This window comes from Callithrix jacchus, chromosome 8, assembly GCF_049354715.1.
Source record: "Callithrix jacchus isolate 240 chromosome 8, calJac240_pri, whole genome shotgun sequence".
Lineage (NCBI taxonomy): Eukaryota > Metazoa > Chordata > Mammalia > Primates > Cebidae > Callithrix > Callithrix jacchus.
In genome coordinates this window covers 64971712-64997096 of record NC_133509.1, presented here as the reverse complement: position 1 = coordinate 64997096, position 25385 = coordinate 64971712, and the positions used below count along the sequence as shown (strand labels likewise).

At 35.6% G+C, this 25385-nt stretch overlaps 1 protein-coding gene across 9 annotated transcripts in view; it reads right to left on the bottom strand.

The window, feature by feature from the left end:
- Window positions 1-25385, bottom strand: part of G2E3 (G2/M-phase specific E3 ubiquitin protein ligase) — a 57519-nt gene that overhangs the window by 18199 nt on the left and 13935 nt on the right. For 2 of the 9 annotated variants that reach the window (XM_035260259.3, XM_002753805.6), the window contains exons 2-8: window positions 20838-20878; window positions 14778-14875; window positions 12306-12407; window positions 8651-8775; window positions 7469-7631; window positions 2923-3029; window positions 2155-2271 (exon numbers count right to left, since the gene is read on the bottom strand). In XM_035260259.3, the coding sequence (XP_035116150.1) occupies window positions 2155-2271; window positions 2923-3029; window positions 7469-7631; window positions 8651-8775; window positions 12306-12407; window positions 14778-14875; window positions 20838-20874 (749 nt within the window). In that variant the 5' untranslated portion in view covers window positions 20875-20878. Of the gene's footprint in view, window positions 1-2154; window positions 2272-2922; window positions 3030-7468; window positions 7632-8650; window positions 8776-12305; window positions 12421-14777; window positions 14876-20837; window positions 20879-25385 lie in introns of all 9 variants that reach the window. The other 7 variants (XM_009005883.6, XM_035260260.3, XM_035260262.3 and 4 more) reach the window with 5 other exon arrangements.

Sequence of the window (25385 nt, the reverse complement as noted above, 5' to 3'; positions counted from 1 at the left end):
TTTTGGGTATGACTACGCCTTCTCTGTTTAGAAGCAGAGTTAGCTACCTTTGTGTGTGAAAGTGTCAGTGGCAAGAGAGGTAACTAGATATTATCCCTCTGTGTGGGTGTGCATATTCTTGTGTGTGTGTCCTCTATGAGTGTGTGTGTGTGTCTGCCCACTGACAACAACGAGGAGGAAGAAGCAGCTAACCTAAGTTCTCACTGTGTTCATATGAAAAGTAAAATCCTCGCAATTGTAGAAGGCAGAGAGAACCACTGTCACTTCTGTTGTAAAGAGGAAACCAAGGCATAGAGGGGTCAATACTCGCCCCCTCAATTTCACACTAGCCAAGTCTCAGTGTGAGGATTCCAACTCAGTTTATCTAGCTTTGGACACATGCTTTTAAGCATTAACCATTCTGCCTTTTACTAAAACTGCCTTCCTCTCACTAGGATGAGAGGGCATGAGATTACAAAGCAGTCATTCAGATAGATAGCATCTTTGTCTTAGAAAGAAGATTTAGCTACAGATTGAGAGACCAATGGTATATAAGAAATACATATAGGTTAAATAAGAACAGCCTAAAATAAATTTGAAAAATATGAATGAATTGCTTCTTAAAATCCTATATACATTATTATTATATCTGTGCCTTAGCACAACTCTTGAGGGAGGTATTATCAGTGTTAACGAATGAATAATCAGGGTCTCTAGATCAAGTAACACAGACAAGAATACATGTTACTTGACACTTACAATGAGATCTCTGCCTTTTAAGAATTTTTGGTTTAATAGCATTAATTTAAATAATGCCAACTATATTGTAACAAACACAATGAAGGGAACCCCTAGCCCAGAGTAGGGAATCAGGAGTGAGGAGAGTTGCTTATGGGAAACTTTCTAAAGCAGGCTAGACCTCAGCTGAGTCTTCACAATTAGGTAGTAGCTGTCCCAACCAAATCACTTTTCATGAGAAACAAGGCTCCCAATATTCTGCTCTACATGCTGAGCTTACTATGCTAAGTAAGATTACATAACAGTGATAACAATTTATTGACATTTCCTACATAGGTTTTGTAAACTGAATGTTACTTTTTATCCTACATCTTAAAAAATGAAGCTACTCTTGGTTCCTACTATCTAACAGAGTATAGTGTACCTAAAATGCACAAAATAACTGTTGAAGAGCTGTATCCACTGACATTACAAAAGAATAATCAATATATTTCAAATGCCAAACCCTTTTTATAGTGGTCTAAAAGAAACAGTGCCAGATGAATCTAGTTAAATTATCCTCCAGAACAGTGCTGTCCAACAGAAATACAATGTAAACCATATATGTAATTTAAAACTTTCTAGTAGCCACAATAAAAATGTAAAATTAGTAACATATTTTATTTCCAAAATATTATCATTTTGTTCAATATGTAATCTATGTAAAAATTATTAACAATAAATTTCTTTGGTCATGTAAGTTCTTTAACTCATATTAAAATAATATGACTATGGGCTGAAATGTGTCTCTTCCCACTTCATATGTTGATGAGGTAATTATAGTAAAATAACGTCATATGGGTGGGCCCTAAACCAATATGACTGGTGTTCTTAATAAAAAGAGTTCAGGACATAGACAACACATTGACAGAGAGACAACTCGTGTGAGGACATAGCTAGAATACAGCAAACTGCAAGCAAAGGAGAGAGGCCTCAGAAGAAACCAAACCTATTAATACCTTGATCTTGAACTTCCAGCCTCTAGAATTATGAGAAAATAGATTTCTGTCTTTTAAGCCACCCAGTCTGTACTATTTTGTTAATGGCAGCCCTAGTGAACTAAGCCTTTGGTATGTATTTACAGCATCCTCGCAATTTGGAAAAAAGAAATTTCAAGTGCTCAATAGCCACATGTGGCTAGTGACTACCAGACAGGATAGTGTGACTCTAGAAAAGAGTCTCATGATAATAATAACCAGAGAAAGAGGTTACAACTATACTAACTGCAAACATTTCTCAGTAAACAGATGTAAATGTGCATTAGAACATATCTCTCATCTCAATTTAAACTTCTAACATCCTAAGAGCAAAACTACATTTCACTAACTAGAAAACCTACTTTCTCAGCAGAAGGATTAAACAAGGAACCAGTAAGTACAACTGAACTTTCAGAAATACCTGTCAGGTGCATTGTAGTCTCGCCCTTCTTTGCAACGACATCTTCGAACATCACAACGCTCATGGTGCTGCAAAAGCTCTTGATAAGCATTTTCCTCTAATTCCCAGGATGCATCTCTATAAAAGAAGCAAGATATAAAATATGCTTTGACCTATAAATAATGTTATATAAGAGGATCAGGAATGAATCTAAAAATAAAAACTTTTATATACTTAGGAAAAAAATAGTAAAACTTGTCCTCTTCAGGATTCTCTTTAAGATATAAATCCATTAGTGTCATTTTATCATACAGTTAATTAGTCTCATAATGAAATGCTAAATGAAAAGTTAACAAGAAATTTTCTACAACGCATTTTCCCTAATATTTCACTTTCCATTTTTAAGTTCACTATCATTATTTCTGGATTCCTCATGTTTAAATGTTAAGAAAATTCTTATACATTTTAAACCACATCTTGATTCTCTTAATTTATACATACTATTTTGAAGTCTATTATAATTGTGCATAGAATCAATCAACTAAAATTGGACAAAGCTGAGCTATGTATTAAGATATTAAAAAATCAACGAATGAGACATTTATGACACAGTCCCTGCTTTCTAAGAACTGGCAATCTAGGGGAGGAGGAGGTTTTGCATTTCACCATTTGAAATGACTACCAGTCCATGCTGACTGAATCAGATGTAAGTGATTATTGCCATTGCTATTACATCCTACCTTTAAAATCTCTCTTTTTTTTTTGGGCAAAAGGCTAAATGTTACTCACTTTTCAGGAATATGAATTCCCATTCTCAACATCTCTTTCTGAAAGATGTCGCTATTATTGCATATTGTACACCTAAAAAAAAACACTCCCGCATTTATTGCTTGAACCTATAGTGGAAAATAGAAAGTCTACTGTTAATGATTTAAGTCTGTCATCAGGTTATATATCATGTAACTAACAGAACATGTGCTATTTTTTTAAACAATATATTATGAAAACATTTTCTATGTTAGTGGGTTCTCAAACTTTATCCTTATAAACTAAGTTATCCTACTGTTAAAATCTAGAATTCTTATTTTCCCCAATGGTTAAAAAAAAGCCAATTAATAGACTGTTCTTAGCTTTACATCACCCACATATTTTTCTCTATCTTACTGTGTAATGTTATTTGTTACTAAATATTGTACTGTCCTCCAAAATGTGAGAAAAAATTAAAACTCTTGAGTTACTTCATCTAGAAATGGTGTTTAAATGTTACATAAAAATCATCACTGTTTCTAGATAGCTTTCTTCCCCAATCGGGAGAAGTATAAAACCTATCCTCATTGCTACAGCAAATACAGATACAGAAGCACGAGACAGAGAATACTCAGAAGGAAACAGGAAACTGTAAGCCTACTGGAAAGAGTAGCTAGTTCCCAGTAAAAACTAGTACCATACATTTATTTAACAGATAGTTAATTCTTGCTTTATAGATGCCAAACGCCATGCTATGCACCAAAAATACAAACAACATTTGGTATTATATACCAAAAATGAAAATATGACAGATAAAACTTGAAGGAATTCTACTGAGTTAGGTATAAAGGCATAAAACTACAATACTGTGTGTAGTGTATTTTAAGTATATACACGAAAGAAACAGGAAGAAGTACCTAAGACTACACTGATAAATATGTCAGAGGGTTAGTAAAGCAAAAGCTAAGTTTAGAAGAAATAGAGGTTTGCCAGGAAAATAGGACAGAAGATATTCCAAGGATGGGGAATAATATATATGAAGTTTCCCTAGCAAGAGAGAGAATGTGTGATTAGTAAAGTACAATTAATAATATACTTAAGGATTACATTCTTACTAAACTGGACTAAGGAGAGGCTAGATAGGTTAAGTTAAAGCCAGTAGTAAGAATAATAATTTTTTTTTTTTGAGACGAAGTCTTGTTCTATTGCCCAGGCTGGAGTGCAGTGGTGCAATCTTGGCTCACTGCAACTTCTGCCTCCTTGGGTCAAGCGATTCTCCTTCCTCAGCCTCATGAGTAGCTGAGACTACAGGTGCATGTCACCACGCCTGGCTAATTTTTTGTATTTTTTGTAGATATGGGGTTTCACATGTTAGCCAGGATGGTGTCGATCTCCTGATCTTGTGATCCACCCACCTTGCCCTCCCAAAATGCTGGGATAATAGGCGTGAGGCACTGTGCCTGGCCAAGAATACATTGACAGGGAATAAGGCACCAGAGAAAGACCAACTAGTGATCTCCTACCAAAAAAGTGTCTGAAATTAAAGCAATGAGAGTAGGATTACAATAAAAAGGACACACAGAATATACTAAGTAGACTTGATTACACTTGGGGAATGACTTATGGATGATGAAGAGAGAAGCTAATAAAGAGGATTCCAGGTTCAGACAATTAGCAAGTAACACACACACACACTCACGCACTCTCTCTCTCACTCACTCACTCAAAATACAGGAGGGAAGCAACAGGTTACTGAAATCAAGTGACACAAACACACATTCACTCTCTCTCTCTCTCTCTCTCTCACTCACTCAAATACGGGAGGGAAGCAATAGGTTACTGAAATCTCTGAACCTAAAGGATATTTGAGCAATAGCAGACAGATGCCAAGATCTTACTAAATATGGTATAAAATACAAGGATGTATCTGGTATAGAGGGGAAAAAAACAGTATAAGACACATGAAAGATATCAAGAAGACTAGAGTAATGATAGGGAAATCCAAGCTGAACAAGAATAGTGACAATTCTCTAGACCCAGAATGGAAAGTTGTTTTTTTTTTTACCAATTTCTTTGATATTAATCTCTAGTCTGCTATCCTAGAATCCCAATGTATAGCATTTGTAGGGGTTACAAGTAACGACATTTGTTTAACCACATACAGCTATCTAGATTGGGTAGACTCCATATACTATTTCAGTTAAGACTGATAACAGAGTACAAAAGTTACTGGAACTCCTTTAGAGAGAGTGACTCAAGAATTAGCCCCATCTTAGTATGCACTAATCAAGTATAATAATTGCTTACTGATATTATATCCTAGACAGGTGTTCATGTGAGTGTGATCTTAAATTATATTTGCATAAAGTAGACCTACTTTGTTAGTAATATTATTTCTACTTTTTTAATGAGAAAATTAAAAACTCATTATTTTCAGAGTGTTCATAAAAGGCTTAATACTAGGTCAAGTTTGAGAACCTTTCTTTGCTTAATTATTAACATATAAATGAGGAAAATCTTATGAAAAATAATATACTGTTACGAAATTAACAAGATGACACATTTGGCAGCAATTATATTCACCCAAATACAAACCCTTAATTAAGACAAATTATACTCTTTAAAGATTCTCATATAATATGAACTTCTTCCTCAATAGGTAAGGATAACAGTTCACAATGTTGTTTATTAACTGCACTCTCTAGGATACTTTTATAAACACCTCTTTGTAAGTATTAACAGAATTTCTAATATTTCCCCAACAAAATAGACTTCATCCTGCACTTTTCTTTTTTTTTTTTTTTTGAGACAGATTTTTGCTCTGTCACCCAGACTGGAGTGCAGTGGTGCTATCTCAGCACACTGCAACCTCTATCTCCTGGGTTCAAGCAATTCTCCTGCCTCAGCCTCCTGAGTAGATAGGATCACAGGTGTGCACCACCACACCGGGCTAATTTTTTTTGTAGTAGAGACAGGGTTTCACCATGTTGGCCAGGCTGTACTCAAACTCCTGACCTCAGGTGATCTGCCTGTCTCGGCCTCCCAGAATGCTGGGATTATAGGCATGAGCCACTGTGCCTGGCCTTCATCCTGCACTTTTAACTGAATAATCTTAAATGTAAAGTTCAAGGCCCATACAAAAAATAATAATAATAATCAGTCAAGCTTTACTACTTTTAGTACTGTTAGTATTTTAAAGATTTTATTGAAATAAGAGAACTTATATTTTCTAACTTTTAAAAATGTGGGCCATTAGTAATAATAACCTTTCATTTCACTAAACAATAACAAACTTTAAAAAACAGTATTAGGCTGGGCACAGTGGCTCACGCCTGTAATCTCAGCACTTTGGGAGGCCAAGGCGGGTGGATCACGAGGTCAAGAGATCAAGACCATCCTGGCCAACATGGTGAAACCCTGTCTCTACTAAAAAATACAAAAATTAGCTGGGCGTGGTGGTGCATGCCTGCAGTCCCAGCTACTCAGGAGTCTGAGGCAGGAGAATTGCTTGAACCCGGGAAGTGAAGGTTGCAATGAGCCAAGATTGCGCCACTGCACTCCAGCCTGGTGCCTGGCAACAGAGCAAGACTCTGTCTCCAAAAAAAAAAACAAAAAACCAAACAAACAGTATTAAACTTAAGAAAATCTTTTGTTATTTGGCATTTTATTATCAGCTAGCACTTTCACATGTACATATTATATTTGATGTTACTAATAACTGAAATCTTTTTAAAATTTTCAAGTATTTTCAGAATCAAAGAAATATTAAATTGTTTAGTGTTGTATGTTTTATTTACTTGAAAAGTAGTAATCAGGTTTGATGCATAAAATGACTCCAAAGAACCAATATTTTTAATTGACAGTAATTAGCTTCCTGTTAAGAAGTTGTAAAGTGTTTACCATAGGGAAAAAAGTCTACTAACATTTATATCTTAACTTGCTATCAAGCTTTTTATCATTTCAAATATCCTGGTTTTCAGCTTAAAATGTAAATGAAACTTAGAAATTAAAATCTAGTTTATTCATTGTGAAAGCAAACAACATCCTTAGTAAAAACAACAAAATTCTGTAAGTGTAAATATACATTAAAAGGCTTCATCTAAAGTATGCAAGTATGTATTTATTTATTTTGAGATGGAGTTTCGCTCTTGTTGCCCAGGCTGGATCTGGGCAATGGCGCGATCTCAGCTCACTGCAACCTCCGCCTCCCAGGTAGCTGGGATTACAGGCATGTGCCACCCTGCCTGGCTAACTTTATATTTTTAGTAGAGATGGGGTTTCTCCATGTTTGTCAGGCTGGTCTCGAACTCCCAACCTCAGGTAATCCACCTGCCTCAGCCTCCCTAAGTTTTTGGATTATAGGGGCGAGCTATTGTGTCCAGCTAAAGTATTCACTGACTCTTAATTGTACACTTAAGGTGATTTTTATATGTAAAATGTGCTTCAAATTAAATGCTTTAAAGCTGTTTTTACAAGGTAACAAGTAGTAAGAGCTAACACACACGTCAATTCTTTCTAATTTAAAATTTAAATCACAGAGCCATAATTTTATATCAATCAGAGAAAGCTTACAGAATGTGTATCTTACCTGTAAACAGTCTCTATGAAACCAAGCGTTCTTACAACAAGGACTTCGTAATATGTTATAACTTGGAATAGGCTGAATAAATTCCAAGCAAATGGTGCATGGTAAGGACTCTTTATAATTATTAGATGTAATTTGAACAGGTCGATGGTTCCAACAAAATGACCTAAAAATGTAAATTATTTAAAAAAAAAATCGAATGAACTGCAAAGCAAACTAGGACAGCACTATATAAAAGAAAATTCATTTGTGTCTGTGTCATAATTCACCTACAACAGACTGGAACCTTGGCACTAAAAATTAAGTCTCATAATCTATGACCGAGGAGAGAACTGGACATTCAAAAATCTGAACTTTTCTGGTAATGAGATTTACTTATACAGAATCTCAGAAACTAATTATTATGTTGAGAATCCTATATAATATTGTTAGCAATGCAGTGTACACATTATTGTACTCAACAAGTGGGTACATGCTATTGTCCTCAAAATCATACGAAATTAAAGGAGGCAGGAACTTACACCTAAAAAATATTTTAGTCATATAACACATAAAATGCAATTAATAACCTATTCCCCATTCACTTTATTTCTATTTGTATTTTCTAAACTGTAATTTTTTTACATAACAATCCATTAAACAGGCCAAAAACACAAATACTAAAAGAAGTAGAATACTCATGATACTAAATGCCAAAATTCAAAACATTTTGATGTTTAAAGTTGTATTCAGGAAGGAAATATTTTCAGGGACATCGTAGGGCATAATTTTTTTTGCGGACTCAAATTTACATCTTTGATTTTGATTTACTCAGTGAGAAATGCATATAGCCCTGTGAAGGATAAGTCGACAATAATTCTAAGGGGTGACATAAAAATCTAGAATTATGTAAGGTGGAGATATTCATTGAACTATGAATAAATTAACAATTTCATGTTATATCCAAAAGCTGAAAACTGAAGGTAAATACTAATCATTAGGCCTATCCTAGAAATGGTAATTCGCAAGATTTGGCACATAGAAATGACCCTGTAAGGGTGGGCAAGAGGGTAATATATACATAAAACGTTATGACAACCCTGCTGCTCTAAAAATAAAATTTACAGGCATATTATATCATTGGGATATCTATTTTCCACTATTCTCTAACATTTGACCTTCATATTTAGCAGCTAAATAACTCACGCAAAATTGCCAGTAAACTGGAAAATACATTCTCTCTCAAGTCCACAGGGGAAATGATAACTTCGTTTACATCGGGGTGCAACACATCCAATTGAAGCACCATTTTTCTTGCAAATACTGCATTTCTAGAAGAATATATGAAAATAGGGAATCACAACATAAAACAAAAAACAGTACTATAATACGATCAAGACATAAATAAATACTCCTTGTGGGAAATCTGAAAATTATTTAATCATGTAACAGCTGTGATAATGGTATATTAAATATCCTGAAAAAACTGTTCTAGCCTGAAAGAATCTCAAGACACCGAAGATTCACTCCTGTAACATTTTTGATAAATTAAACATCTCTAGCCTAATATGCGAATAAGACAGAGAAGCCCCTTTTCCTTCCCACTAAAATATTTTAAACTGAAGCATTTATAAACATAAAAGCTATATACTTGAACAGCTCATTGAAATCTCAAGAGAAAGTACATAAATTAGGCAATATTCACCAAAAAAGAATAGGAAAATACTATAAAGCAATTTGTAAAAAAAATGGCTAAGATCACTCTTTTCTGATCAAATGAAAAGGTGTTAGACACCTGTACAGAGCCAGAGTAGCCCACCCACTCTGAGGGGGTCAGCAGCAAGGCTGCTGTGAACTTCGGGTGAACTCCAGAGTAGCGAAACCATAATAGGGGCATGTGTATTTCTCGGAGAAGAGCAGTTGGACCTAGCGAAAGATAACCAGCTTTCACTGACTTAGTTATAAGATTAACTGAAGTATGGGAATTATAACTACAGGCTGTTCTGAGTAACTGCACCCTCCCTCTGCTGTGTGTGCTTTGTAACATATAAAATAAAGTAGTCTGAGACAGGACAGGGCCAGAGAAATTGATACTTTCACTTTCCTGGACCACCTGGCCCCACTTTTCTGTATGTCTGTCTTTGTACCTTTCTTCATTCCCCCACCATTCCCTCATATTTGAACCCTTGTGCAGCGCAGGACGCAGCACACGCCACAGACACCTATAGCTGATTTAGAGTGGTCTCCAGAAAGTTATGCTCAGATCCCAACTCCCAGTACCTATGAATGTGAACTTATTTGGATATAGGGTCTTTGCAGATGTAATTAAGTTAAGGATATTGGGAGGAGATCATCTTGGATTTAGGGTAGTCCTTTAATAAAATAACTGATGTCTTTACAAGAGAAAAAAGAGAGATTTAAGACACAGGCATATACAGAGAAAGGTTTATGAAGACAGAAACAGATTGGAGTTATGCTGCCACAAGCTAAGGTACTCCAAAGGTTGCCAGCAGCCATGAGAAACTGGGAGAGAGGCAGGGAATCAATTCTCCCTCAGTGCCTCTAGAAGGAACTAACCCTTCTGACACTTGGATTTATAATTCCAGCCTCCAGAACAGTGAGGGAATAAATTAGTTTAAAGCAGCAAATTTGTTATGGCAGCCCTAGGAAATGAATATACTAGCAGTGCCACTAACTGAAATATAATAGCGGTACATAAACACAAAGATTATTATATAAATCAATCATTAGCAAAATACAGAACAGTATGTAAAACACCTAGGAACCCTTAAAATGGCTATTAAAATTGTCACTGATTCAGGGATTACAGAGTTACTGCTGACCCCTTTGAGTACCGCCCTAGGTCAATGGAGAATATATGGACAACCTGAAACTTCCAACAAACTGACAAAAGGAATTCTAGTTTGAGTTCACAACCAGGGCTCTTCTTTTCAACGGTTCACAATATACATGGAAAGGATTCAGATGTTTTACCAAAACAGGTACAGGCTGACTATCCCTAATTCCAAATTTTAAGATCCAAAGTGCTTCAAAATCAGAAACTCTCTGAATGCCAACATGATGCTCCAAGGAAATGCTCACTGGAGAATTTTGGGTTTTGGATTTTCAAATTAGAGGTGTTCAACTGGTAAGCAAATATTCCTAAATCTGGAAAAAACAAAAACAAACAAAAAAACCTCAAATCTAAAATGCTTCTGGTTCCAAGCACTTTGGATAGGAGATATTCAATCTGTAGTTCCAAACTATAAGGGGACCTGTAGAGACCACCTTTTACCACAAACTCACCTATCACCAGGAAGTTGAGGAATTATGATACTAGTATCTTACATTTAGTATCTTTCGTAGTCCTTAGATTCATGCTAACCTTTCTCCCAGGGTTTTTCTCTGTGCCCTAGAACCTCTGTTTTCACCATTAACTCTTCTACCTTCTTGAGACTGTCAAAAATAAGTGCCTGCACTTCTCTGTCTCAACTAAAATAAATGTTCCTATATGCTTCCCTTTTAGACTTTCTTGAATAAAGCTGCTTATTTTTCCATCCTCCTTAATTTCCAGACTTGGTATGGGGTGGGACATGGACAGGGCAGGAAAGGGACAAAGAGAACATTATTTTAGTTCTCTGTTGAATACTATAGGCCACTACTCAATTTTCACACTTTGAAAAATCTGGACCTTTGAGCCTAATGACATTTACCCATCTGTTATCTGCTAACTTCCTAGTCACTCCTCCACCTCACGACTTTGGCACCTGTCAAAACAAAGTCTAAACAACTCCAGCATTTATGGGACAATCTTTGACTTCAACTATAATGTATTGGTGCCCTTCATTTCTCCTCCAGTGTAATAATTAATCCTCTCATCACCCAAAGTGCTCCCCAATGAAAATAATCAATTCTGGTATCACATTCTCTGAACAGAACTCCATATACCTCCAATAGTCTCATTCTCTCTCATTATTTTTACTCAGACCTTACGGAGACCTTTCCCTGAATATAGCATAGTGGCTATTACATAGAAGATGGTCAAAGTTTAGAATGCCTATCCTAGAAAATAGAAAGGGGCACTGAATATAACCATACAGTGTCAGAGAAGTGTCATGAGATACAGAGATCATGAATTACCAGTCTGCATAGCTGTGTAATTTCTAACTCAATCCAATATTACAACCTCAGCAACTGAGGTATAAGAATAAAAAAGGCCAGGCATGGTGGCTCATGCCTGTAATCCCAACACACTGGGAGGCTGAGGCAGGCTCATCATCTTAGGACAGGAGTTCGAAACCAGCCTGGCTGGTAGAAACCCCATTTCTACTAAAAAAAAAAACGAGGCAGGAGAATCACTTGAACTTGAGAGGCAGAGGGTGCAGTTAGCCCAGATGGCACCATTGCACTCCAGCTTGGGTAATAAGAGCAAAACTCTGTCTCAAAATAACAACAAAATACCATCACCACCACCACCAAAGAATAAAAAAGCAAATCGTTGGGTTGACTCAGGACTGAAGGTTCAAAGGTTTGCAGAACAGCAGAGTGGAGTTACAATCATAATTCTGATAGAGAAGACTGACCATCAGATCTTAATTCTGATGGTCAATTCTGATGGACAGGTTGGAATAAGATAAAGAAGTGAAGTCAGTATTGTCACATGTATTATCCACGGTCAATTTAGCTTTCTTTCATGGGCAAAAATATAAACTGTTCTCTTAAAACTTACTGTATTTAAATGACAGAAATATGCACTGAAACATAAAGTCATAAATTTCTAGTACAGAAACCAACAGAAAAGACTTCCCAAGTACTGACAATATTTATGGCATTTAGTGTAATAATAAAATAATTTACTTACCAGTTTAGAAGCTCTATTTACTTCCTTCCTGATATCTTCTATTAGAAAACCATAAACTCCTTCTTCTTCTTTACCTCTCTGCCAAATTCCACTTGACATCAACTATGAATATATTCTCAATTAGAGAATAAACTCTTAAGAAACTAGTTAGGAATTGAAAATATATATCCACACTATTCAGTCTAATAAAAAATAGATACAAAATGGCTCGAATTTCAAGTAGCTCTCTATAGTAGTTATTTTTCACGGTCAAAGTAAGAGGCTACTCACATTGTTTGACTTAGAAGACACTATATATTATCAGTTTGTATATCCTAGTTTCTAAAAGCATTCCAGGAAGTAACAAAAAAGAAAGAAAAAGAAAAGAAGATAGGAAGGAAGGAAGGCTGTGAGTGGTTAGGTGGGCTAAAGGAAGAAAAAAAGAACACCTACAATTAAGCTTACAAAAAAGGAATGGTAAATACAGATGGAGACGATTCAGATTAATTCAGTGATATTTCAGGCTAACTTTAAATCTAGCTAAATTCGGAATCATTAAGGCTAATTTACAAGAAAACCTATTGAACCCTAGTTAATATAAACGTATGATTTAAAAAAAATGTTTCCTTAATCCCCACTGTGACAGTAATAAATGTTTGACTTTTAAAAAATTTGACTTAAGCTTCATTGTTTATATATGTTAAGGAAGCCTGAATCAAGAAAAAATGTAGAATGTGAATAAGAAATCCTGGCTTGCAAATCAGGCTCTGTTGAAACTTCTGAAACGCAAGGCAAGTAATTTAATGTCTCAAACCTTAAACATGAAAATAAGAAAACTGGATTAGAATGTATCTACGTCTCTTTCTGCTCTAGTATTCTATTACCATTTGTAATATCACTATATCTTTCTGGTCATAATGAGATAGAATATTAAAAGAGTTGAGTCTGGGGTCAGTACTTTTTGAAGAAAGTATTACAGTCATTGAATAAGACAGAACATAACGGAAATTTTGATAGACCAAATGTATTACGTAATTCATAAACACTTTGTAGAGCAAATTTGTGATTAGAATTTTAACCAGTATACTGTAAAGAAAAACAAGTGACATACACTAAGAATTTGTTATCAAGACATGACCTGCAGACAGATAAAATGGCTCTCCTAATACTACTGCATAAAAAGTAAAATAATATAATCTTCCTTTCCTGATTGGAAAAAAGTAAAATAGACTTAGAAAAATGAAAAGATCTTCGTTTTACTGCAAAACATAATTAGACTCTAACTTATAAACAAATTTGGAATGACAACTTTATGTTCTCTTACAAATAAGCTCTCAGGCCAGTTTACTATTCTATTGAATTTTAACATAAAGGGTGGTAGATTTAAAAATATGTCCACAATTTGTTGATACTTCTTTCTTCAAGAAGTGAGGCTTAATTGCCCTCGAGTGTGGGCCAGACTTAATGATTTGTTTCCAACAGAATAAAGCAAAAGTGACATTAGTGTGTGGCTGTGATGACTAGGTCATATGGTTCCATCATGATTTCTCTCTCTCTCTCTCTCTCATCACTTGCTTTGGGGGAAACCAGATGCCATGCCATGAGTAGCCTTACTTACTAAGAGGCCCAGGATGTTGAGGTTTCTGGACAACAGCTAGAACAAATTGAGGCCAAAAGCCAAATGAGTGCGCCATCAGAGGTGGATGGATCCTCTAGCCTAGTAAAGTCTTCAGCTGTAATCTGACTGACATCTCAACAATAATCTCATGAGACTCTAAGCCCGAACTATCCAGTGCAGCCAAATTCCTGACCCTCAGATACTGCGTGAGATAACAAATATTTGCTAAATTTCAGAATAATTTGTTAAGCAAAAGTAGATAACTATATAGTATCAAGAAACACTGTATGTACTAAAGCAAGCCTGGCATGATAAGGTAGTAATGTGCCACTAATATTAAGGTACGGATTCAGTGAGGTGAGAAATTGGAGGAGGGAATGGGGAATAGGGAATAGGGGAGGGACTAATTCTGCATATGAAATCACTCTTTTGCTTTCTTCTAAGTGACCCATAAAGTTTCCTTTTCCACAAATCTTTATTACCTTTAGCCAAAACCTTTCTTTCCAGGTTCTATGTGAAATGAAATACTTTTATTCTACTCCCTGAAACTTCAAACAAGTCTTTCCTCAGATTTTTCACTGGCAACAAATGAAATAAGAAAGTGGCTAAAGAAATACCTCCCTTGTAGACCTAATCATTTTTTTTTCGCTTAGGGCTTACAGACAAAAAAAAGTAATGATGATAGGTTTTTATATGTACCAAGTAATTTCAGAATCTTAGAATTCAATACACACAAAAAAATTTTTCTATTTTTATAATAGGCAAAATGAGATAGGAGAAGTTAAATGACTTATCCAGTTCTCAGAAGTCATTGTTAGAATCTTATCTTCTTTAGAACATCAAATTTCTAAAATTTAATTATAAATTATACTCACCAAACAATAGTAATGTACAGTGAGATTCCATTTCTCATTAGTTTTCTTTTCTCCATATTTATTAGGACAGTCATCATTTTTTCGACAGAAAACACAAGCTAACAGTGAAAAAGTAAATAGATATAAAAATATATTTAAATTTTCAAAAAAACCTATGGAATTGGTGCTTCTCTCAATTTCTGTGTTAAATTCCTTCTGAGAGAGCAAATCATACTATGTTGATATCAGTAACTTAAAATTTCCAATACCTACTTCTGAAACATTAATGTGACTATGTTTTTCACCAATCTTTAATGATGAATTCCAGTGTGTAGTTAAAATGGCAATTTGTGAAGTAACATCACTGAAAATGACTGGTTGGGGAACTACAAAACTCCATTCTTTCACTAAAGCAATGATTAAACTGCCAAAAACTGTTAGAATTTACGTTTTAGAAGCTCTGGAATCGAATAAAAAACTTACAAAAATTAGGAGAATGCTTAATGAAGAAACAAAACTACTAATTTTGATGAGAACATTTTAATGTACCCACCTACCATTACTGCCAGGCTGGGCAGTGGTCTTATGGTGGCCCATGTTCCTGATGCAGATTACTGGGCCAAGAGGGGTAAAATGGAATGGACCTTGTTCTAAAAAAAAAAAAAATGTGATTGTTTTGACCTGTGTGATGGCTCCCTGAGGGATGAGCTCAGATGCTTGCCTTTCTTTTGCCTGCCTTGGAACTCTCTGGGCTGGAGCCTCTGCTGTTTGTCAAAAAACTTTTAAAACAAATATACTAGCTGTAGCAACCTCAGGCAAGGGATAATAAATAGGGAAAGCAGCAGAAAGACTGAAAAGTGAAGAAAAGAATAAACTGGGAAAAGAGGGTACATAAGGGAATAAAAGTTTGGAAAAGTGCCTACATAATACTGAAGAATCTAGAAGGTCACCTGCATGCCCAAGGGTGTACACATGGTCAGAAACAACCCAAGAAATCCTAAGCTTTCACTTCTGGCTGATCTTTAGGCTCATGGAAGCCTATGTAACAACAACAACAACAAAAATCTCAAATCAATAACCTAATTTTACACTTTAAAGAACCAGAAAAAAAGAAAAAACTAAACTCAAAGCTAGCAGAAGAAACAAAACAATAAATAAAGATTAGATATAATCAAAACAGAGAATGAAAAAATAGAGGGAGTGAAAAAAAAGTTGGTTCTTTGTAAAGATCAACAAAATTGACTAATCTTTTTTTTTTTTTTTGAGACGGAGTTTAGCTCTTGTTACCCAGGCTGGAGTGCAATGGCGCAATCTCAGCTCACCGCAACCTCCGCCTCCTGGGTTCAGGCAATTCTCCTGCCTCAGCCTCCTGAGTAGCTGGGATTACGGGCACGCGCCACCATGCCCAGCTAATTTTCTGTATTTTTAATAGAGACGGGGTTTCACCACATTGACCAGAATGGTCTTGATCTCTTGACCTGGTGATCCACCCACCTCGGCCTCCCAAAGTGCTGGGATTACAGGCGTGAGCCATGGCGCCCAGCCCAAAATGGACAAATCTTTAACTAGACTAACCAAAAAAAAAGGGAGAAGATTAAAAACTTACAACAAAACTACAGTAAGCAAAACAGTGTCGTACTGACATAGGATAAATATATAGATCGATGAAAAAGAAGAGTCCAGAAACAAATTTATATACCTATGGTCAAATAATTTTCAACAAGAGTGCCAAGACCATTTGATGGGGAAAGAATAGTCACTTCTATTAGTGCTGGGACAACTAGCTAGTTACATGCAAAAGAACATAGATGAACCCTTACCTCACACCATATATACAAATTAATTCAAAACCAGTCAAGGACCTAAACATAAGAGCTAAACAATAAAATTCTTAGAAGAAAGAATAAGGGTAAATCTTTGTGACTTTGGATTTGGCAATGGTTTCTCAGTGCTCACATGACACTAAAAGCAAAGGTAACAAAAGAAAAAAAAGGATAACTGGACTTCATTAAAATTTAAAATGTCTGTGACTTAAAGGACATTACTGACCAGTGTGGTGGCTCACACCTGTAATCCCAGCACTTTGGGAGGCTGAGGTGGGCAGATCACAAGGTCAGGAGTTTGAAACCAGCATGGCCCACGTGGTGAAACCCTGTCTCTAATAAAAAATATACATATACAAAAATTAGCTGGGCATGGTGGCACGTGCCTGTAATCCACAGCTATTCAGGAGGCTGAGGCAGGAGAATTGCTTGAACTTGGGAGGCGGAGGTTTCAGTGAGCTTAGATCATGCCACTGCACTCCAGCCTGGGCAACAGAGTAAGAAAGACTCCATCTCAACAACAACAAAAACAGAAAAGAAAAAAGAAAAAGGACAGACACTCTACAGCATGTAGAAAATATTTGAAAACTATGTATCTCCTAAGGGTCTAGTAACCAGAATGCATGAAAAAACTACTCAACAACAAAATCACCAATGATCCAATTTAAAAATAGGCAAAGGATTTGAATAGACATTTCTCTAAAGAAGATACAAAGAGCCATTAAGCACATTAAAAGATGTTTGATATCACTGGTTATCAGTCAACAGAGAAATGTAAATAAAAACCACAATGAGATACCACTTTACACACATGAGGATAGCTATAATCAAAATGTCTGACAATAACAAGTGCTGACAAAGATCTGAAAATAAAAAAACATCACACACTGCTGGTGGAAATATAAAACGGTGAAGTACTTTGGGAAACAGTCCAGCGGGTCCTCAAATTTTAAACAGAGTTACCATATAACACAGCAATTCTATTCCTGGATATACATACCAAAGAAGTGAAAATAGATGTTTACACAAATACCTGTAAACTAATGTTCACAGAAGCACTGTTCACAATAGCCAAGTAGAAACAAACCAAATGTCCATCAAAGGATGAACAAAATGGATAAACAAAATATGGTATGCCCATATGATGAAGTATTATTCAGCAATAAAAAGGATGAAAGTAGTAATACATGCTACAGAATGAATAAACCTAGAAATATTATGCTAAGTGAAAGAAGTCAAGCACAAAGAGTCACAATATTACTCAATTTACTTATTGAGTGGTAATTACTTATGGATTACAGTATCTAAAATAAGTAAATCCACATGGATATACAAAAAACATACTAGTGGTTACCAGGGGCTGAGGACAGGGAAAATGAGGAGTGACTACCTAATAGGTACAGGGTTTCCTCTGAGGGTGATTAAAATGTTTTAGAACTAGATGGTGGTAATGGTTTTACAACACTGTAAACGTACTAAATGCCATCAAATTGTACATCTCGAAATAGTTAAAAGTGTGAATTTTACATCTATTTTATCCACTCCTACCAACACACACAAATACAACTTGTAGAGTCACAGATGTAAGACTCAACTAATGCTTTTTTAGAAAACTGTATATACTTAAAATGTATAACATGATGTTTTGAAATATGTACATATTGTGGCACAGCTAAATAGAGCTAATTATCATATGCATTACTTCAATATTTACCATTTACTTGTGGTGAGAATACTTAAAAACTACTCTTACTAATTTTCAAGTATGCAATACATTGTTATTAACTATCGTCACCATGTTGCATAATAGATCTCTTGAACTTATTCTGCCAGTCTATTATAAAATTTTGTACCCCCTGACTGACATCTCCCAATCTTCCCAGCTATTGGTAACCATCATTATACTCTGTTCTATGAGTTTGACATTTTTATATTCCACACATAAGTGAGATTATGCAGTATTGTCTTTCTGGGACTAGCTTATTTCACTGAGGATAATAGTACCTACCTGAAACTATGCCTTAGTGAGGACTAAATAAGACAGTGTATATTAAAATAATTAACAAGATATGACATACAGATAGGACTGAATGTTAGTATAATAATAACTAATCTTTTCTGTTATATGTTTATTTGTACAGAAAATTTTATTAAGATGCTAATGAAATAAGTAGAAAATCACTAGCTGAAGAGAAAAGAGGATTCCTAAGCAGCAGATCCCTACAAGATGAAGGGTGCCTGCATCTCTAAATGATTACATGCAGCAGAAACTCCCTAACTGCCCCATTTTCCTTAAGCCATGCACACTGGACTGTAACCTGACCAAGTAATAAACTTTTATTGTTTTAAACCATTAAGACTTCAGCGTTTACCAGATATGGAAACTAGTATTATTTATCTTAATTCATGTAATCAAGAATGGATGTTACATGTTAAAAGGTACTATATTTGTTAAAAGGCTGCTCACCAAATAGATTCTAGAACTGAAAAGAAATAGCATGAGCTCGTATTTAATAGACTGAAATATCCTAACTATTCTGCCCTCCTTCATTCCAGTTTAAAGGAATAAGTCGTAACTCAAAGTCTCTCTCCTAACCCTTTAAAAGATTTCAGCTCCTCTTCCTTCCCTTCCATACAAGGGACCTGTTCACATTAACTCCAGTAAATTGCCACTTGTTCTGGACATCCGACACCAGCAGCTGCACCTTAACTCCATCCACAATACCTACACTTTTACCTATTAGTGTGCATAAAGCTCAAGAGAAACAGGATTATGTAGAATCAGCTGATTCTACAAAAGAGGAGTCCTTGTGAACTGGCTGAAACTACACAAGAGGGGAAATTCTTGCCATGAACCCTGGATGGAGGTGCACCTGCTGTATGCTGTGGACCCGTGGTTTTCCATTTGTAGCTCTCTTCCCCTGTCTCCCTGTATCCACTATGGAGGGCCCTGAATGCAGAACAGGTAGGTTTCAAGCATGTATTTTTATAAATAGATTATTTTTATATTCATTTGCACCTTGCTGCTTCTGAGTTTTAATGTTTAAAATTTAGTAGAATTGTTCTCATTTCATTAAATTTATTATTAAGATTGCCATCTAGTGTAGTAAACGATACTGGTTCTATAATGAAGTAAATGTTTCCAACTTAAATACACTAATGTAAGTAAAGAAATAGCCAATCTTAGGAAAAAGTATCAATAGTAGGTGAGTATTTGCATTCAGCAAATGCATAGAGATAGTCCATGAACTACTAGAAGTTTCAGAACTACTAGCATAACTGATAGAAGTCTGGAGGTAGAAGCAGGGAAGGAAAGAAAGTAGATGAGGTTTAGGAGCACAAATTTCCATGTACAACATAATGTGGTGCTAAGACGCTCTAAAAATAATGATCAAGATACAGTTTTAAGTTTAATATTTTAATTTTAGAGGGAATCAAAAAAGCTCTAAAATACACTAGATGAGGGCAAAGTAGTGGCAGAAGAGTATAAAGTAGTCATTTAAATTCCTCATCTTTCATGGTAGCAAGTCAATGGATACTGTTTATAACCAATAAATGAAGAAAAAAACAACTAAAAGCAAAGGTCAAAAGGGACTGCATCTATTGGGAGAGATTGTCATGGTCATGTAGAGGTGTTTTCTTTTCCTCCCTTTCTCCCTCCATCCCTCTCTCCCTTCCTCCCTCCCTTCCCTCTGCTGTTGCTTAGGCTGAAGTGCAGTGGTGTGATCTCTTCTAACTGCAACCTCTGCCTCCTGGGTTCAAGCGATTCTCTTGCCTCAGCCTATCAAGTAGTTGCGCCTCCTGGCTAATTTTTCTATTTTTAGTAGATATGAGGTTTTGTCACATTGGCCAGGCTGGTCTCAAACTCCTGACCTCAAGTGATTTGCCTGCTTCAGCCTCTCTGAAGTGCTGGGATTACAGGCGTGAACCACCACACCTGGACAGTTTTCCTTTTCATGTTAAGCTTGTATGCATTATTTAAATTGTTCTCATCTGCATTTTTTCCTTTAAATAATTATTTTATTCAGATACAAACCATATCTTATAATAAATATATATATAATAGAAATAAAATTTGGCAAATAAATTGCCTTCTGATAGGTTTTTGTTGAAATTCATATACGCAGTATTATGCTTTAGTATGTGGATATACGAACTAAGGATGTGCCAGGGAATTCATTCCTCTTCATTCCTATTGTTTGAGTAATGTCCTAAAAAGACTTACTGTAATAAAATTATTTTAAATACAGTTACTTACCAAGGTTCTGTGAGTCACCAGGTTTATTTTCATTCATTTTACTAGAAAAAAATAACATAATACAGTCATCTTAATTGTCGAAATCTCAAACTTTAACACCTTTTATTAAATGCATTCAATGCACAATGACAAATAAGTCATATAATACTCTAGTACTTAAATTTTCTTACCTTTAATAAATCTAAGACCAGTAGTTCTCAATGTGGGTGTTAGAGTCTGGGAACATTTTTTAAATTGAAGGGAATGTTTTTCAGTTGTCAAAACAATTAAGATGACGACTGGTATTTAGTGGAAAGAGACCAGGATTACAGGCCATCTTGCAATGCACCAAACAGTCCTACACAACAAACAATAGCCTAGACTTTCAAATTTCCATCTGGACAGTCAAGTAGGTTAAAAAAATCTACTTGTAATTATCTTTTTTTTTTTTTTTTTTGAGACGGAGTTTTGCTCTTGTTACCCAGGCTACAGTGCAATGGCGCGATCTTGGCTCAACGCAACATTTGCCTCCTGGGTTCAGGCAATTCTCCTGCCTCAGCCTCCTGAATAGTTGGGATTACAGGCATGCGCCACCATGCCCAGCTAATTTTTTGTATTTTTAATAGAGACGGGGTTTCACCATGTTGACCAGGATGGTCTCGATCTCTTGACCTCGTCATCCACCCGCCTCGGCCCTATAATTATCTTAACCTAGAACTTAAGCCCGTTTTGTACATTAACAAATTGTATTTCCAGAACTACAACTCCTATTTTTCAATTTCTATTGAAAGCTTCACCCAGAATTGCTCATCATTTAGGGGGAAAAAACCACACACACATCATCAATAGCAATGCCATTTGCATTTGTGTAGCCTATAAAACAATCCTTTGTTAGTCTACACCATGTTTGTGGCTGTTGCATTTACCGAGATTCTATACAGGTCTGCAAGCACTTGACTGTCTCCTTACCTTTTCTAGTACAGTAGTGCTCAACCACTTACATGCTGAAAGGCACTGGTCCCTATCTCCTCCCTCCCCACCAGTTTAACAAATAAAACTACTTCCAATCATTACTTTTTTCTAAAAGATCAAATAAAGGAAGACAGACATCTTAATAAGATTAAGGTTTCACTTCACCAAGGGTGTATGAACAGCCTATTGTATATATAAATATAATGTACATGACGTCTCTTGGAATTTAAGCAGAAAAGAATAAACATAATAATGCCACTAGGTAAATATAATCTCATTTATAGTTGCAAAAACTACTTCTCAGAAAGGTTAAACACCTGTCCAAGGTCACAGAGTTAGAAGGAATAGGCTAACCCATAACTGAGTGATTACAGGTTATACCATGGGCACTTCACATGAAAATATGAAAGAGCAACAAAAAAAATACAGAATAGTATATATCAAAGAGCAAAAACTACAAATAAAGATCGCTATCAGATTTCGCCAAACCTAAGATACCACAAAATGTAGGGCATAGATTATTTCATGAAGACTGATTAACCAAATTAAACTTATACAATGCTTTCCTACAATTAGAATTTATCTTTCATACTGACTACAAAAAATGTTTTGGATTTAAACACAGATTTGCTCATACACATTTATGTGCTTTCCTAAAAAGTCACAGTCCAAATCTCTTAAATGGTTCGGACTTTAAGCCTTCAACATTTTCTTTATTCCTTACAAAATCATATTGTATGCCATCAAAATTGGTATTCTTAAAAAAATATATAAAACAACTAAGAGCCTAGTTTTAAGAGGGCCTTGTAATTAAGTAGGTCTAGACTACCATTTTTCCTTGCTCCACTTCACAACCATCAATGTAGGGTTAAAGGAGCACTCCTTTATTGTCTCTTGGATTTTTTTTTAAATTTTTCTTTCTTTTCGAGGCACTAGTTTTACTCTACAGGTATATGATGGCACTTTTGATATTTATACATGCTCAAACAGTAACTACAGAACTGCCTTAAGTGAACAAATTGAGGATCACAACCTACAGAACATAATTTCAAACATACTGATACATCTGAGATCACTAGTTCTCAATAAAACTCAGAAACAGATTCATATTTTTCCAGTCATTTTCAACAAAGACAACAAAGCAATTCAACAAGGGAAAATAAAATATTTTAAACAAATGGTACTAGAAAAACTAGATTATCCATATGGAAAGAAGTGTGTGTGTAGAAGGGGTGAGTCCATCTCAAAATTGATAAAATATAATAGAAGATAAAATGCCTCTTCTTAAAGGACTTCTCTATAATTCAACCTGTGGTGATGAATTCAACATATCATAAATCCATCTGTACACATGAATTTATTGCAGAAAATTCCATAAATACATAATAAACAGTACTTCACTTAGAGTAAACATAAAAAATTTACTCTATAAGTGAATGGATATGGATACCTGTCAAAAGGTATTCTGAGCATCCTCCACGGCTTACTTCTACTTGATCAGTCAGTAATACTCACAGTTTGATACTTCTCCCTTCAGAAGGTAGACAGAAGGTAGAGCCTCCCCCTCTCCTTTATTGTAGATGTGCTCAGTGCTTGCTAACTTGCTTCAACCAAAACTGTGGCAAGAATGACAATGTCATAAAAGGCACTGCGACTTCCTCCTCACTTATCATGGATCACATGCTATGGAGGATGTGATTTTACAAGTGAATCCTCCAGCCTCAATCAAGTCTTCATACAACTGCAACTTGGCTAACAGCCTGACAGCAATTTTATAGGAGACCCTAAGCCAGAACCACACAGTTAAGCTGCTCCCAAATCCGTGACCAACAGAAACAATCAGTAATTAGATGTTTATTGTTTAAAACCAGTAAGTTCTGGAGTTATCTGTTACACAGTATCAGAAAACTAATACAAGAAAGTAAGTCAAATTCCTTCTCATTCCAGCTGGTAGCTAACATTTGAATAAATAAATGGGTCCTAACCATCCAACATTTTCTAAAGTGCCTAATCTTACTGAAACAAAAGGTGACACTGAATACAGAGAAAACATGCTGGAATCAGATACTTGAAAGAGAAATAGATTTTTTTAAATCTAGCATTTAAAAAAAATGAATATTCTTGCTATAGAAATGACTTGATTTAAATCATTAATCAGAAAGGTTCAACTTAGTCTATGCATTATTCGATGTACTCTAAATTCTTTCTCTTTGCAATTCAGAAACGTTATCTTTGGATGCCCTATATATAGCAACGAATTAATTTATCTGATTCAGCACTGCATAATAAAACATGATGTTTGTCAGATGCATAGCTTGCAAAAATATTTTCTCCCATTTTGCAGGTTGTCTGTTTACTCTGTTGGTAGTTTCTTTCACTGCGCAGAAGCTCTTAGGTTTAATTAGATCCCACTTGTCAATTTTTGCTTTTGTTGTGATTGGTTTTGGAGTCTTTGTCATGAAATCTTTGCCCATGCCTATGTCCAGGATGATATTGCCTAGGTAGTCTTCCAGGGTTTTTATAGTTTTGGGTTTTACATTTAAGACTTTAATCCATCTTGAGTTGGTTTTTGTGTATGGTGTTAAGGAAGAGATCCAGCTTCAATTTTCTGGATATGGGCTAGCCAGTTATCCCAGCATCATTTAACAAACAGGGAGTTTTTCCCTATTGCTTTTTTGTCAGCTTTGTCGAAAGTCAGAAGGTTGCGGATGTGCAGCCTCATTTCTGGGTTCTCTATTCTGTTCTGCTGGTCTATATGCCTGTTTTTGTACCAGTACCATGCTGTTCTGGTTACTGTAGTCTTGTATAGTTTGAAGACACGTAATGTGATGCCTCCAGCTTTGTTCTTTTTGCTTAGGATTGCCTTGGCTATTTGGGCTCTCTTTTGGTTCCATATGAATTTTAAAATAGCTTTTTCTAGTTCTGTGAAGAATGTTGCTGGTAGTTTGATAGGAATAGCAGTGAATCTGTAAATTGTTTTGGGCAGTATAGCCATTTTGATATTGATTCTTTCTATCCATGAGCATGGGATGTTTTTCCATTTGTTTATGTTTTCTCTGATTTCTTTAAGTAGTGCTTTTTAATTCTCATTGTAGAAATCTTTCACCTCCCCGGTGAGCTGTATTCCTAGGTATTTTCTTTTTGTGGCCATTGTGAATGGGACTGCCTTTCCGATTTGGCACTTGGTTTGGCTGTTTTGGGTGTATAGGAATGCTACTGATTTTTCTATGTGATTTTGCAACCTGCAACTTTGATGAAGTTGTTTATCAGCAGGAAAAGCTTTTGGAGCAAGACTAAGGGGTTTACTAGATATAGAATCATGTCATCTGCAAAGAGCTAGTTTGACTTTCTCTCTTCCTATTTGGATGCCCTTTATTTCTTTCTTTTGCCTGATTGCTCTGGCTAGGCCTTCCAATACTATGTTGAACAGAAGTGGTGACAGAGGGTATCCTTGTCTTGTGTTGGTTTTCAAGAGGAATGCTTCTAGCTTTTACCCATTCAGTATAATGTTGACTGTTGGTTTGACACAGATGGCTCTTATTATTTTGAGGTTTGTTCCTTCAATACCTAGTTTGTTGAGAATAACATGAAGGGGTG